At 35.6% G+C, this 17,085-nt stretch overlaps 1 protein-coding gene across 2 annotated transcripts; it reads left to right on the forward strand.

The window, feature by feature from the left end:
• The first annotated feature begins 2,546 nt into the window (after positions 1-2,546).
• ehf (ETS homologous factor) lies at positions 2,547-11,686 on the forward strand. Of its 2 annotated transcripts, none has more exons than XM_023342538.1 (9): positions 2,547-2,763; positions 6,132-6,242; positions 6,698-6,955; positions 8,380-8,424; positions 8,550-8,570; positions 8,686-8,748; positions 8,849-8,893; positions 8,980-9,175; positions 10,932-11,686. In XM_023342538.1, exons 2-9 carry the CDS (start codon positions 6,167-6,169, stop codon positions 11,029-11,031), a joined length of 804 nt encoding a protein of 267 aa, XP_023198306.1. In that variant the 5' UTR covers positions 2,547-2,763; positions 6,132-6,166; the 3' UTR covers positions 11,032-11,686. The 2 variants fall into 2 exon arrangements, with proteins under 2 accessions (XP_023198306.1, XP_023198303.1); XM_023342535.1 differs by having other exon boundaries at positions 2,548-2,763; positions 8,529-8,570.
• Positions 11,687-17,085: the final 5,399 nt, after the last annotated feature.

Here is a 17,085-nt window from a genome sequence, read left to right on the forward strand (position 1 = left end):
TGTTACACACTGACAGATTACATCTAGGTGTCAGATGAGAGATGTTACAATTTCCACCAACCCTAATTGGTGGCAAACAAAAATAGAAGGCTTGAACTCTATCTAATCATTGCCAGTAGTAACAGTAGATGTGCAGAAAAGGAATCTTCAGTAAAGTTATTTTTCTCTCCAAACTTGTTTCTGCAGAGACAATGTTTAATGGAAAAAGTTTATTTGAAATAAGAGATTTAAAGCAGACAGAATTGACATGGGGAAAACAACAAAGCAAACAGAAATTCACAGGTGTATCTTGGCATCGCACAACTCATCCTTCACTCATATTTGTGCACGAAATGTGGAAAAAGGTGGAGCCCAGTACATCCATCACTCTATAAACATCACTCCCAGGCCTCCAGGCCCTCATAGGCTCAACATGGAGTCACAGAGAACAACCAGCTGTTCATATACTCAGATTTAGAGTGAACAGATAGCCTTGCATGCAAGTTTTTGAGTGTGGGAGGAAACCAGAGTACACACACACACTGCTGGGATGAGAACAAACTCTACACAAAAAAGAGTCAACTGGGATTTTATTTGATTAATTTATGCCCTGAACTTTTTGTGCTGTGAGAGAACAGTGCCAGTCATCAATCCATTGTGCATCTTATACTGTCTCAGCATTCAACGTGCATGTACAGTGGCAGTCTGAAATGTACATACATTCGTCATTCACACTTGTGAAGAGACTTTTCATCAAACAGTAACACTGCAGCCTTAATGCTCCCATTAACTAGCGTACGTTATCATTTGATCTGTGTATTTTTTTTTTTACATTTTTCTTTGTGGAGTTCATTTAATTGCGATTTGAACTCTGGACCAAGAACTTGAGATTAACGTGTTTAGCAAGAAATAAACACATACAGTATAAAGTTAACATGAAGTTAGTTTAAAAGAAAGCTATTTACCTCATTACTGGTGTAGTGTCTTTGTAATTGCCATCCAACTCCTAGCTTATGGCTACTCATAAATTGATGCCAGTTATTAAGTTGTTACTTAGTTTAGAAATGCACATCAGGCTTGTGTCATGTACTGTTTGTAATCGTTCTGAAAAATATTTCTTCCTCTGTACCGAGAATGTTTGGGTCATTACGTTGAAAACTGGACACAGTTGGGTTTTCGAACAAGATTATCATCTCAAACCTGGTCTTTACACATATAAAGCAAGCTAACATTAAGCTTGTTGAATCGCCTGATGTTAACCATGCGAATAAATGATGGACTGGCTTAAAAGTCTGATTCAAGGCAGAAAACAAACAAACAAAATGAAATTCAATTTTGGAAGGTCTTTGTGCAATTATGACCACGTTCAGATGAGAGAAAAGACAAAATAATTTCAAAGCAGCTTAGTATAATTTACTTTTAGTTATCCACCCTGGATAAAAAATGATCTAAATAAATCATTAAAAACATAAAGTCAGTGCCACATTCGTATCTATGGTGAACATGTCCAAACATCTGGCTATATGTCTGACATAAGACCAAATGTTGCTGCTCACAAACGTCAAATACTGGAAAAATTACAAATTGAAATGTATGACGCGTAAATGTGTTCAGTGTACAACAACTAATTCCAAGAAATAAAACTCCAGGAGTACCATTAACAAGTGATGCTAACTGGTCCTTGTTACACATCATCATCTTTCAGTCATTTTTATTCCAATACAATTCAGTGTGTGTACTTGTATAGTGCAAATTCACAACAAATATAGTCTCAACACAAATAAACAATCACTTGTGTTGCGTCGACTTTACAGCAAGCCGTCTTTACCTTCATGCAACCACTTGTAAATTATTGCATTAGGGTCAGAGCTATTAGTTTGGATCCATCTGTATCTCTGAGTCAAGTTTAAAACAACTTATTTAAGTGATGATCACAGCCCACACCTGCCCTTCTCATGAACTTCATTTTCAACTTCTCTATTCCAGTGGAAAATCTGAGCTGTGCAAATGTGGAACTTCAATAAAGCTAATGTTTTGCTGAATCTTCTTTAAATATTTTTCTGTGGTGCAGTACTAGCCTGTTTAAAAAAAAATAAATTAGCTGAAAACTAAGTCTCTTAGATCTTCCTATTTAGCCTGTCAGCTCAACGTTCATCATGCTGAAAGAAAACCAAATATTGTGCTACATATTAACACAGGAGAATTTCTTTTTCCTGTAATGTTTAACTCCACTCAGCAACCATGTAAGCATTCTTTTTAAACACCTTAATATTTTCTCTTTGGAGTATCGCCGTGCATTTGGACCCTGGATGGGTGTGTGTGTGTGTGTGTGTTCGTTGTTTACATGTCTCCTTGTAAGTGTGAATTTATTTGCTTGAGTAAGCATGTGTTAAATGTGAGAAGAACTGTGCCAATGAGGAATGCAAAAGTTATCTTAGGTGTGTGTGCGGGCGTGTGCGGGTGTGTGCGTGTGTATGCGTGCGTGGGTGCATATTATGCAAATACCTACCTTGTGTAAACCTGTAGGGAGCCAATCAAGCGGGATAAGGAAGTTAAGTGGATAAAAAATCCCATTGTGGTGGGGTAGCACCTGTAGAGCCTGTATACATCTGTTGATTCATAGCATTGAAAAGCAGGACAACTAATTTCACCTGGCACTGAGCGTAAGCAAACCACAGTACCAGAAACATCTGAAGCTGGATTGATCTGTCCGACTGGATAAGCGGAGGATCCACGTCGTACTTCTATCAGTTTGGTCCAGTGGGGTCCCATTGTTCTGTTCTGGTAAGTGGCAAATTTTGCTTTAATCAAAATAACTGCAAGTTCTTTCTATTTCCTTCTCAGCAAACTCTTGTTTACGGTAAAACCCATGCTGATGGTATGTGTAACTTTACCATACTTACAAGAAATGCAGGCTGAATACAGTGAGGATTCTTCAATATATGATCGACTGTAGAAACTGCTTATATGAAGGCAATTAAAACATAAAACCTGCACACTTTGTAAGCTTCTCTGCCTCTGTGAGATTACTGTGAAAATGAAAGCAAACTATCTTTGGGTTTTCTTTTGCAGAAGCTAAATGGCTTCTCACTAATGATTCTGGAAATTGAGTGATCTTCTGCTATGACTCGGCTTACGGTATACAATAAAAGTAGCTTTCTGATTTCACGTACTGACGTAGACCACTCTGCCGCCTTGATAAGATATGTGCATGGCAGTGACTGACACTAAGGGTTAACATGTCTGAAGACTTGGCACACTGACAGCTGAGGAGTTGATCCTGCTTGGTTTGATGGCATGCGGCACCGGTCTTAAGGAAAAACATGTTTTAAAGATCGACACAGTAGGCTTTTTTAATACAAGTGATTTACCAGATTTTTTAGATGAAAGGTTATTCAGTTATATATGTCAGTAGGGTGGTTGCGTGCTCATGCACTACTGTTGTGATCATGGTATATAATAAGACTTGGTGTCATTGTATTTAATGCCTACAAAAAAAGAGTAACCCAGATTATTCAGGGAAAAGGTGAAGACTTAGATTTATGGTGGAGTCGCTTAAAATAAGTTAGTAATTACCATGACATTAGACGGTAGGTGATCATTTGATCATTTAAAGTCTTTACACATCTAGCTACTTACATGTCTATAAGTACTGGAAAATATCTTGTGCAAACAGAACCACAAACACAGAAACCAGATTGTGAAACACCAGTTTACTTTATCAGTGCCAGTATTAATGAGTAATGAGTAACTGCCTGCCTCATTTCTCAAGAATGCAGCACCTGTTAGACTTGTAACAGCAACTCACTGTTAAAATCCAATATTAACAGTGAACTATGAAAACTACAAGTCAGCTATTGTGCACATGAAGAACTTCTGCCACCAAAACAGTGGAGGTGGTGAAATTCTGATACATGTATATTTGCATCACATGCAAATACACGCAGAGTTAGGTCTGAAACATTCCTTTATTTACATTTTATATTTGCAATATGTAGAGTTAAAATTATAAAAAATAAAAAAAAATCTTGAAAAATATTTGTTACTGTTAGGAATTATTTTTCGGTCAGTTGATAAGATCAACTCACATGGAAAAAAATGCATTCATTATGGAAATGTTAACTAGTTTTTTGACTGAAAGTGGCAGGAGCAAAAATTGATGCACTTCAAACACAGACAGACAAATTAAACAGTTTTTGCACCGTACATATACAAATGAACTTCCTTCAAGAAGTAAAACCCAACTGACAAATTTGCTTATTCAGCGCATTAATGGCGCAGACACAGAAGGCTTTGTGCCTCTCCTTTTTAGTGCTCTAGAAAACACTCTTTTATATGTAATGTATCAACTTGATTATACAGTTTTCACCTAAAGTTTTATGGCAGGACGATTAAGCAGCCCCAGTTATTGGTATTATAAATGGAATGATGAGCCAGTTTTAAAATATACTGTAAAGTAAATGTTGTATGGTGTCGTTTTTGTCCACTTCTACAACATTGGCTGGGAAGAGGCTGCGGTTAGGACTGGTGGTACCCCAATTTGACTACCGACAGTCTCTGCCTTTTCGTCTCTCCACACTTGCATACAATCCCACGCAGACATTCACACACAAAATTGATGGATAAAAGCGGATACATTCACACAATTCCATGCGCTCAAAATAAACATGCAGCATCTGATAAACCGGGTATTAGATTTGCTGCTAGATTTGCTGTGGGCTCAGTCTGGTTTATTCTGTTTTCTTTCTTTGCTAGAGAAAATCTACCAGAATCACATCCAGCCCAATAATACTGCTTTTCTTTGCTGCCTGGCAGAACCCATAAAAACATAACAATTGTCTGGGTACAAGCAAAGATTCTTTGCTTATTAATAGAGTACAGTGATTCTTGAGAAGGAGGGACAAAACAGGTCCTATGGATAAAACACAAAATTTGAATAAAATATTCACAAAATATAATTTTTTTAATTATCTGACTAAACTAACCTGGTCCATGTGAGCACAACAATGTATGTTCTTCTACTGTTTGCTGAATATTTTTTTATTTTAAACTTTGTAGTAGGTGGATGGTGTCTGTAAAATCCTTTGTCCTGGAGCAGAACTCAATACATAATAATAGATTAAAACAATTAAAGAATACTAAGAAAATATATTATGACAAGTATAAATATTCAGATAAATAATTCTAAAAGTATCAAGAAATTTAATTAAAATCATTTTTATATATTTTCCAACTCAATTGAAATTTGTCCCACGTTTTTGTCAACACTGTCAGACATAAAATAATGTAAAAAAAGAAAATCAGGCATTATTGGGGGGCATCAGAACTTCTGAGGACCCCATGACCTCTTCCTTTCTCTTCTTTTGCTAAGCAGCTCTTATTAGCATATGTCATTCTTTAGTTTTTTCTTCCGTTTTATTCTTAAGCTGTTCGTCACAACCATGATGTGTCAACACCAAAACTGACAATTTACAAAATTTTGACAAAATTTTGTGAAATAAATGCTTAATTTTAGTAAACTGTAAAGATTTCATGGACCTGATGAGCTACAATATGGCCTTCAGAATAACATCATATAAACTGAGGTAGTTTGGCATTTTGTCAACTCCGTCAGATGTCAACTCCATCAGAGTTTTTAGCCAACGGTGTGACTCTTTCAGTGATAGTGTTGACAAATCTGTGCAGTTAATTCATTTTAATGTATTTTACATAAATGACATTGCTTCACATGTAACAAGTATTTCGTTTTACTCACTAGTTTGTGAACCTTCAGTTCTGTGTCAACTCCGTCAGATGGACTTTATGTTGTTTTTTGTTTTAAATAATATTTCTTTTGTTTCTTGAGAAGCATTTGTCTGTAAAACTGAGTAAAAATATCACTAGTATCACAAATATCACAAATAATTTTATATTTATTTTTGTCAGATGGTGATAACAAAGTTCTAGGTCAGGTCAACTAAAAATGTAATTTTCAAAAAAATTTGCAACTGGGAGCCTGGACCTTAGCATCTTTACATTTCTGAAACATTATTTGTCATACTTGAGTGCATAAGCTTGAGGAATAATTTTTAAAAAAGTTTTGGGAAAATTTAAACCCATTTTGTCCCACTTCTCAAGAATCACTGAGTAACAAATCTCCTCTCGTACTTTAGCTCCTGAGCCATGGTCAGAGTTTAAAATCTGCAATATGAGCATAACTCCATCCGTCTCCCTGGAAAGCCCTCTGACCGCCACCTTCGGACCTGCTAACTCTTATCACAACGGTAAGGACTGTAACCCACACTGTCTGAGTCAGAATGAAATTGACAGTATTCTTTCCAGGCATCACGTAGGCAGTGTTGCCTGACATCAATTACTTGATGAAATTGTCCAGATAAAATCCTAAAATGTCTGAAGAAAACATTTAAAACATTAACATTGGTAAAACATTTTGTTTGAAGTATTAATTGCTTTCCGTTGAGCAAACCATCTCTGTGACGCTTGAATACGGAGTGAAACTCATTCAGAAATGATGACTTACACACCTGGTGGGCCTGAAGCTCACAGGAAAGGGGTCTGAATCCAGAATCCCTGCCTGAGAAATGAATCAAGTGAATTTGAGTGAATTGTGTTTCAGATTAATTATTGGCAAAACTTTTGAATATGTTTTCCTAATTAACGGTTGTCTACAACAGCAAACACAATTTTTTGTTTTCTAACTATTGACATCTGTATGCAGGTCCACTGGTGATGTCCAGTTACACAAGTTGCCTGTGGTCCCATGACTCCCAACCTCAGTTCTGGAGCAAGTACCAGGTGTGGGAGTGGCTGCAGCAGGTCATGGATATCCACCAGATTGATGCCTCCAACATTCCCTTCCGAAACTTTGACATGGACGGCCATCAGCTTTGCAGCCTGAACTACCATGACTTTATTCGTGCTGCTGGCAGTGTGGGACACATTCTTTACAACAGCATCACAGAGCTAAAATCGGGTGGTAGGTATGAGCGAGAGAGTGGTTCTGGGGGCCAGAAAAAAAGACGATTACTACAAGTATAAGAAAGGCTGTGTAATCAGTGTTGTGTGTGGGACAAAGTGTAGATGGAATGAAGCAGAGAAGGGATCAAAAAGTCAGTTAGGGGTTGCACTGCATGGTGCTGGAGTACTTAAAGCGAGGGGAGGTGATAGATTTGTTGTTTTCTCTTTCTGGAGTGGCTCGTCTAACAAATCACAGGGGGCGTGAAGGTAAACAGGAGCAGAAAATGACTCATCTATTGATTTTAATTAGAGTTTGTGAAGAAACATGATGTTTGGAGCCTCAAGGAATCACCTTCTAACCTTTAACTTCTCTCGGGTGTAGGTTTTAGCTTACAAGACAACTGAGATATTTCATTTTCATGTCTAACAAATGAGAAAAACACATAATCTTTTATCTAGCATCTGAAGTTAAGAGTCCTTCAAGCGAAAACAGTGCCAGAAAACCTGGTATAACAGGTTTAACCTCCTGTCTGCAAGGCATGGTAAAATAAAACTTCAGTGCTTCCATTGTTCTTCCTGACTGGAACACACAGCTAATTTACCTTACACATAAACATCCATGTGGTTACCATTCTTGGACACCGGCAAAAAAAGAACATGGAAGCCAAGAATAGGTGTCTAAAGTTCAAAGCACAAATGGGAATCCAGAGTTCACAACATAGTGCTGCTACAAAAACTACATCAGTGTCCAAAGTATTTTTGTCAGACACAAAACCACCAATCAGAGCAGAAATGTTCATGCCAAGTTATTAAAATCTGTAGATACAACACAGTTCACCAAGTTTGCCTTGTAAAAGCATTGTCTGATAATGCCTCAAAGCAATGTACCAGATTTTATGAGGTACCTGATGTAATGTCAGGCTATCTTGCACACTGCTTGGGGTATTTTTTGATAGTTTCTGTCCAGTCATTCAACAGAGGCTTGTTTAAAGCTTGCAAACAAACCCTTTTTTTAAAAAATTAGTCAAACTAATCAGAAAATCAGACAGAAAAATTCAAACATGAATATTGAAAGATTTTGCACAGGCTAAAATTCTGAAAACCATAATGGATACAATTTGCTTCAGCTTACACCTTGCAACACAGATACTTCACAGTTATGTCAAAATCTGTGAAAAGTTGCTCATAGTGCTCATGCCAGCTGATCAGCTTGATTCTTGTGGTTCTTGTGTTGTTAAACCAAACAGAATTAATGACACCCTGCCTCTCTTGGGAATTCATCCCACCCAACTGTCAACTTACATTGTCTAGTGGGAAAAAAAACTGCATTAAACTATATTGTTTAATTCCTAACCATCGAAATATTCAGTCTTCAAAATATTGCATAGCAAATAATGTTTGTGCTAAAATGATTTTTTTTGTTCCCTCTTTATTGATGCACAGGCCAGTACCATGTGGATATCGGGCAGCTGGAGATCAAACATGAAAGTAAGTTGAAATACAGCATCAATGGTGTTTGGGAAGATTTGCTTAAGGCTATTTATTTGATTCCCAATAAATGTTCCTTCCACTCACATTTACCCATTTTACAGCTGACTTATGTCCATTTCCAGATGTCAGCTATCCACCCGGAGGTAAAGCAAATATATCTTTCCGAAATTGGATTGCTAACAAAAACACATTTTATTCAAACAGCTGTCTGACTGATGATTTTATGATTTTTTTGGTTTGTTTTTGTTTTTTACTCAGAAGTCTATGACCCTTTGGTTCACTCACATGCTCCCAATGTCTCTCCCACCCCTTCAAGTCCTGGTAAGAAAAGAAAAAAAACATTTATGCAACACAGTGGCTGGAGCTGATTGACTGATTGATGAATAATGCCTGCTCACCAGGTTTTAATTTATTCTTTCAGACATTAAACGGTCCTTTAGTCGAAGTCATCAGGTCAAAAAACACAGTAAGTAATAGAAACACAGCTTACAAGAAGTTGTCTTAGTTCCACTATGTCAGTTGTTTTACTGCCTCTTGTTTTTGTTCCAAAAGACCCGAGAGGAACCCACTTATGGGAGTTCATCAGAGACATTCTTCTGAACCCAGAGAGAAACCCTGGGCTGATCAAGTGGGAAGATCGAACAGAAGGGGTATTCCGTTTCCTGAAGTCTGAGGCTGTGGCTCAGCTATGGGGAAAGAAGAAGAATAACAGTAGCATGACCTATGAGAAACTAAGTCGTGCAATGAGGTACAGCCACACAAGTTTTACAAATGTAGCTACACAAATACAGAACCTCATGTTTGCCATAAACACACTGTGGGAATGACTGCACGCCATACCATTTTTTAGCAATCAATAAATTACAATTTTTGTTTTGGTTTCTCCACCAGTTTTATTACTATTCAGTATTATTTTTGTCTCAACTTGTGTAATTTGTCATAAGCAAGAAATTCAACATTATCTTGTTCCTTTTCCAAATCTAAAGGAAAGTAACTCTGATCAAATTCTTATCACTGCATTCTTGGGGGTTCCAACCAAAACTTGAAAAAACAGTTTTAACGGTTTTAATGTGTTTCTATTGCTCATTGTCAGATTAACTCATATTTATTCCTACTATATGTTATTAACATACAGACAGAAAAAAGAGAATTTCACCAAGGAAATATTGGCTGGTTGAGTCAGAGCAGCATTAACTTCACTATTGTACAAATCACATGTATCAGGAGGACATAAGGAGTGTAGTGTCAAAGGAGCGTAGTGTCAGTTTGAGGACAAAGGTGTTTTTTTATGTATTCTCTTGCTGTTAAATGATTTGCAGTTTGCAACTTTCAAAACTGGTGTTCTCACTCTAATATAAAGAATAACAACAAAAGAAAAGTAGTCAAAATATTTTATCCAAATTCATTACATAAAATTTAAAGTCTGTACAACCTTTATGGAAAGTATAAAATGGGAGTCACTGTGTTAAACTTTATGGAGTTATAAGCAAGCACATTGAGATTAAATATGAATAGCTTAACATTAAAATTTTACACTTTGAACTGTATTAAATATTTATAAACTAGTCTTAAAGTCTTAATTTTCAACAATAGAAAATACTGTTCTGAAAAGAAAAAATATGCTAATGAGGTACGAGGAAGTGAAATATCAAGAATAAAGAACAAAACCTATTAAGAATATGGAAAACTGTTTCTTGTTCATTGGAAAAATCTTAAGGGGAAAACCGAGTCAGACAGAAAGCAACAGAGTGAACAACTATTGTGTTCAGGTGCTGAGGTGTTGCAAAAGCAAACAAAAAACGGTGTCAAATAACATACCAGCTTCATCGTAACACCTTTAGGTCAAATCCTGGTTGTGCAACCCGGAGGCACACAGTTCAAACCAGACTTTTAGATACAGTGCATAAGAAGACTTGCATTCTTTTTCTGTCCCTGTCTTGATATTAAGTCATGTGTTTTCCTATTTTAGGTTAGATAAAATAAATCAGTTACCAAAATGTATTTCTATTTGTTAAACACCTGAGTATTTAGAGAGATAATGTTTTGATTACTTTTTTAATATTAGAAATTCACAGAACCTTTCCACAGTATTTGATAGAATTGTTTTAAACCTTATGAGTTGAGTCACTTTTATGTATCATGCCATAAACTCCTTACATTGGTTTGTTGGAATTTCTTACACACACCTTTATTATATAGAAAAAAATATTTTTTGGTTAATTTTTGATATATATTTTTTGCAAAATTAAGGATAACACTTTAGTCATAACAAATCTGCATTTTGAATTACCTCATAAAAACAGAAACAAAACTATATATATATATATATATATATATATATATATATATATATATATATATATATATATATATATATATATATATATATATATATATATATATATATATATATATATATATATATATATATATATATATATATATATATATATATATATATAATGAATTTTCTAAAATGAATTTTGTTCCTGTCTCCATTACAGATATTATTACAAGAGAGAAATTTTAGAGCGAGTGGATGGGCGCAGACTGGTTTACAAGTTTGGAAGGAATGCAAGAGGATGGAGGGAGACAGAGAAGTGACAATTTCATTAATTTATTTTTTTCATGCCTTATGTGCAGAATTGTAACATCTGAACGTGGTTTTCAGTTGACTTTTTAAAATATAGGTGTGTTTAAGTTGTTTACAAGTGTTTTCTATTTTTATTTTCTATTTCTTTTTATGTTTCCCTTTGTATTGACACTGCACTGAGATCCTTTTTGAGCTGCGCCAGTGAGACCTCAAAAGTTGTGTTTACATAATATTTTGCAGATGAAAAGCTAAGCAAAAGCACTAAAAAATGAATACTAAACACAATGAAGCTTGTGTGTGTTTTTGTTTTGTTGTTGATGAAATGCATTTTTGAAAATGTAAGTTAAAAAGGAACACATGTTTGATGTAGCTGTTTAAGCATGTGTGACAAATTTGTGTTACGTGTTTTGACACTGATACTGTGAAATGTTCTTTGGGAAGCCTGCATGCTCATTCACTTAAGTTAAAATTAAATGAAATTAAATTTAAAAAGATCCCATAGTCACAGTGCAAGAAACGCATACAAGTAAAATATTAATATTCACTGGAATTTTGAAGCTTACTTTGTCTTATTACATGCTTTGCTTTTTTAAAATTGTAAAGAAAGTGTATGTGCTTTCAGATGTTTGATACAAATAAAGTTTGTAATTGTTTTATTTAATCTAACTCATTTTTAGGAGTTTTGCATACTGTCAAATGTAAAATAGAGCGGATCAATCAGAGAAATGGTGGTGTTTCCAAAGCGTCATGCTAATTGTAGCAATTTTTGAGAAAACTTAAATAATATTGTCAGCTGGCTATAGTTAACAGCAACGTTCAAATATCTTTTTACTGCTGAGCCTGTCACAATCTAATCTGTGAAAAGACCTGCGCACATAAATAGTTCAGGTTCCTTTTGTTTAATCGTGACACTATGAAATGCCACACAGCTAATTGTTTGCCAGTGTGTGAACAAGCTGGTTCCAGTAGGCAGCTGACAAATGACTGGTTCATGATTGGCTTCTAGATAAAAGCAGTGTCAATAAAAGGCTTCTTTCTTTGGCCTGTGTTCACAAGCAAATTCACGTCTAATCGTCTCCCTGACTTATCTGGCATTTGGTGACCCCTCTTTACATAGCGTGACATTCACTGACACTTCATTGTGTTATTATCTTAACTGATGGCATCAAAGTTGTTCTTGCACACTGCTGCATCTATCTCTTTAATTGTCACTCTTTTGTCCTCTGTTCCATGCACACATATTGCAATATTGCCAGTGGAAGGGACATGTGATGTCATTATTCAGAATAAAACACAGTTTTTGTCTGACAAAACCTGATGCAACCAGAACACAGTTTATCCTGCCAGGGAAAGTACTTGTGATTTAAGAAATTAGCTGTGATTTTGTATTTTTTTACTACTCTGTAAATTAAAGTCGCTTGTATCCTAAAAGTCAGATGGTCATACAGCCTGTGCATACTCATGATTGAATTGGAATCAGATCCTGCTGATTGCTACATTGTTAATATACTTTTAAAAAAAATCAAATGTTCAAATTAAAATCCTCATGCATCATATCTCTATTGTTCAGATTCCACATTGTCATATAAAAATACAGCATGTTTCAATTTTTTATGCATTTGGTGGGCTCTACATTTGCAACATTGTTTGTACAAAAAAATCTGAAATCGGTTCTGATGAAAACAAAAGTCTTACAATGATTTCATCTTTCCTTACAGTTGAACATTCCCACACTACAGTTTAGTGCCTTCAACCACACATTCAGAACATACAGATCTGTATACTCCTTTTGCCAGTAGTGCAGAACTTTAACGAGGTTAAACATACAGAGGGAGGAATCTTAGACCTCAATCTTCTTTGGACCTACCAGAGTCCTGTGTCCTTTCCTATTCCTTAAAGAAGTGGTCATAAAATACAGAATTTCTGTTTGGGAAATCCTCTCTCTGGTGATTTGGTTACATGCACTTCAGAAAGACTCAATTATCACCCACCTTCAGTTCTCTGCCAGAGTCCACCAAATATTTTCCAAAATATCCTAGGATTTCAAAATATTTTTGATCCATGCTGTCAGACTCCAATAACCTCCACGCCAGCAGCACCACAGGTCCTCACACACCATACACACACATTTCAATCCTTTGTTTTGCACCAGCTTCAGCTAGAGTGTCTGCTGTTCAAAAAAATTAATTGGACCAAAGCATATGCTTCTAATTAAAGTCACAATAGTTCCAATTAAAGTCCCAATACACTTTAAGTCTTGTGATGGTGGGACTGAAAAGTATTTTCCCTGGTATGAATCCAGAGCAACCAGTTGACTTGTAGGTTTTATGTAATGCTCATAATAGAGACTTCATCCCAAAAACTCACTTCTTTTGGAGCTTGCGATCTGCACGCTCAGGGTAGTGATTCATGAAGATCAATTCACAACTCTCTTACTTGAATGGCATGTTGTTTCATTTGTCCTATTTTTAAGAGAGGCTGAATATGCCTCTGTGTAATGTAATATTTATAAGTCAAATAGATCATACTACTGCAGTGAAGGATGAATATATTTAAACTCTAACATGATAAATTTTAACATTTAAATGTGTTCCAAGGATTCTGGAGGGGGCAAAAGAAGGTGGAAGCTGCTAAATAAAAAAAGTGTGACTCAAAGTCTCGACTGATGTCTGGAAACCACCAGGACACATTGCACACTGAGTAAATGATGTGCTACTTACCATTTATCTGAAATCTTTAGGATATTTGACTATCCTAGATAATGTGTCCAAGCAGTGTGTGTTGCACATGATTATGAGCATACTGAAGGACAGAGATGAAAAGGGTAATTAACAATCAGTAAGGCTGTTTAAAGACCTGGAGATCGCAAATCTGATCTTAGTTTCACTTTGGAGCAATCTAGCCGGTGCTGAGAGCTGTTATGCAGGGTGTGTTTTATGTGACTAACTGAAGATAAATGGGCAGTTACAGGCAAATAAAGTAGACTGATCTAACCTCTGCAGACAAGAGCTTCATTTTCCTAACAGACCACTGCCTGCTGAACACAAACCCTTGCTTTACATGTCCTCAGTGTGTGATTATGCTTAAAGGCTGATGGCAACCGATTCGAATCGAGCTTTATCATGCATGTCAATGAAGCACATGTGTATGAATCTCATCCAATAGCCTAAGATTTAAAGGAATCTCAGGAACTAACTAGGAGTAAGAGAGGGAACTGTGTCAGAAATAACTTTGCAAGGCACCGTTAAACCAGCAGAACATGTATTTAGATCACAAGGCTTGGCTTCACCACAGCTGCAGAAGGCACTGAGGGCATGAATGGAAACATCCACTCAAACCAGTTGTAATGGATCTAAGGAGAAAAATAACATCACATGAACTCGAAATGGAAAATCTGCATGTTTCACTTTAGTTGTGTGTACTTTGATTGTACTGTACATCACATCACCTGTTACAAAAATTATAATTTAGTGTCATTGTATATATTCTCTTTACCTTCTGCACTTATTTAGCTAAACCTAAAACAGTGACTCCATTCGTGGAATTGAAAACATTATGTATTATCTTCCCCCAATAGTTTATCTCTCCTCGTCAGAAAATTATGTTCGGATTTGAATGAGCCGCACAAAAGCGATTATAACATTTAAAAGGGAGCACATTAATTCAATCAGATACATGCTGGAGGAAGAACAAGAAAGTGATAAAAGATAACCTGAGCACAGGCATGAAGACTACTGGGACTGATGGGATTTTGTATTAGGGATCCTGCTCAGTGGAGCTATTGTATTGTCTCAGGAGATCCTCTGTTCGTTTTTATCAGGGACCCCTTCCTTCCCCCATTCACACTCAGATGAACCTGCAAGTCTCTGAGTTCAAACTGTGACTTGGACAGATTAGAGCTGTGTCTCTGCAGTCATGCTTTTTGAAGGATAGGAACATGTCACAGAATGCTAAGTCAAGCTAATCATTACTCTAATGATCTTTAATAAAATTGTTCCAGCATGACTAACTAGTGTGTTGTGAATCAGTTAAATCGGATGAGTTGTTCTAAGACATGATACATCATTATATGCCCCAAAACATATCTGAATAGACTTTGCTGTAATTTTTCCACATACATCCTCACTGTGTTTCTTGGCAGTCTTAAAGTATTGGGAAGTTTTTGTTTGTTTGTTAGTTTTCTTTTTGACAGGTCAAAGATGTTCTTGTTTTGTTCCTTCAAAATTGTAACAATAATAACTTCCTGCCCTGCATTTCTTCCACTATTGTTAATTTCCCCATAAAAATCACTTCGTAGCTTCCTTGTTCCATCTAAGAACATGGAGACAGCCCCGCACATATTTAATAAATTTGATTAATCTGGTTTTATAAGTGAGATATTTTCTATTTTGTTAATGATCTAATATTTGTAATGTTGCTTAATATTTCAAAGTAGTACAAACATATTGAATACTGTCTTGCTTTTATTCTTCCTGATGAAAGAAAACATTTTTGTTAATGTTTGTTTAATGTTTGTTCAATGTAAATTGTATTTTACAAGAGACTGATTTGATTAATCAAATCAGGCAGATTTTTTTGTACTGATTTGATTAATCAAATCAATAAACACATTTCAAGTGTTTATTTCCACTTGAAATGGCTTAGATCACAAAGCTATTTCATGTCAGGTGAGCATGAAATATAAATGCTGTATTATTAATCCATGGAAAGCCAATAGCCTGTCCAAAGGGGATCAGGGGGAAAATAAAAAAGCCTTCACCACCATGCACAGTAAGATCCCCAATCTCAGATGATCTGTACAAGGGTAAAATATTTTAAAAACTCGTTTTTAAAATGAGATAAACTGTGTTACATTTGCTTGTTAAAATAAAAAGACAGATTGACCACAATCTTACTGTGAAAACATTGGAGCATCTTACCTATTTTCAGTGTTAAATTAGGATTTCTTTGGGAGTTTGTATAACATTGTATACTGTAATACCACCTAAAATAAGCAGAATGTATTCATTATTACATTATTGTTACGTTTCAACATTGTTTGATAGCCTTGTTTGGAAATTCGCACGTAAATGAGAGCCCGCATTCTTCCCACCAGGGGGCAGTAGATCACCGAGATATGAAGAGTACGATTGTTTGAATTAGGCATTGGTTTTTCATAAAAATCAGCCGTATAATAGCGCAGTTCATGTATAAATTTTCTATACTCTATGGAAAACACATATTCACCTTTTATCTTTTCTTAAAAAAACAATAATAAAAACACCTCTTATTCTCCTTTTGGTAGCTGTGTTTTTTCCCCATATATGTTATGATAATATTATAATGATACATACATCAGGTGTACTTTGAATGAAATGAAGTTGAATTCACTAATATCAAAAATATTACTTAAAATAAATATATAAACATGTAAAAGAAAATATTATCCACTCTGAAATCCTATATATTTTTTCAAACATATTTGGACATAAGAGTAGTTTGTGTTCATTTGAAAATGTCAATGAATAGAAACAGAAAGCAGTAGCTGAAGCCAAGGCATTTTGTTAATGGAGGAATGATACCTTAGTGTTTATTTCCACTTGAAATAGCTTAGATCACACAGCTATTTCATGTCAGGTGAGCATGAAGAGAACATCTTTCCTTTTGCCTTTCATACATTTGAAAAATATTTGTGCGTTAACCTGACAGATAACTGAGAGTAAACACCATGGAAAGATTGAAAGCGCTACCTGCATTCTTTTAGAAGCGGACTTTAGCAATTTATTAGGGATAATGTCTCAAAAAGATTTAAAATCGGTCATTTCTTCATAAGGAAATTAGTCTACAAGTGTAGGGCATTCAAAATAGATGCCAACATTCCCAGGTGTGGCTGTCCATGCAAGTTCACCGTAAAAGAAGACCAACATGCTAAAATAAATATTCTAAAGCATCTAAAATGACATCACAAGAACTATGATCTACAGCAGACTCTTGCTGCTAATGATAGGAAAGTGATTGTTTGTACAATCAGAAAAGGACACAACTGACTGACACAAGTCAGAGATTTAGATGATCTACCAACCATT

This window comes from Xiphophorus maculatus, chromosome 2 (assembly GCF_002775205.1).
Source record: "Xiphophorus maculatus strain JP 163 A chromosome 2, X_maculatus-5.0-male, whole genome shotgun sequence".
Classification (NCBI taxonomy): domain Eukaryota; kingdom Metazoa; phylum Chordata; class Actinopteri; order Cyprinodontiformes; family Poeciliidae; genus Xiphophorus; species Xiphophorus maculatus.

Bases quoted from the DNA above. Each gene is read 5' to 3' on its own strand.
- ehf (XM_023342535.1), top strand. From the start codon at position 6,167: ATGAGCATAACTCCATCCGTCTCCCTGGAAAGCCCTCTGACCGCCACC. The intron at 6,243-6,697 runs GTAAGGACTGTA...ATCTGTATGCAG, and splicing joins TGCTAACTCTTATCACAACG to GTCCACTGGTGATGTCCAGT. The intron at 8,749-8,848 runs GTAAGAAAAGAA...TTATTCTTTCAG, and splicing joins TCCCACCCCTTCAAGTCCTG to ACATTAAACGGTCCTTTAGT.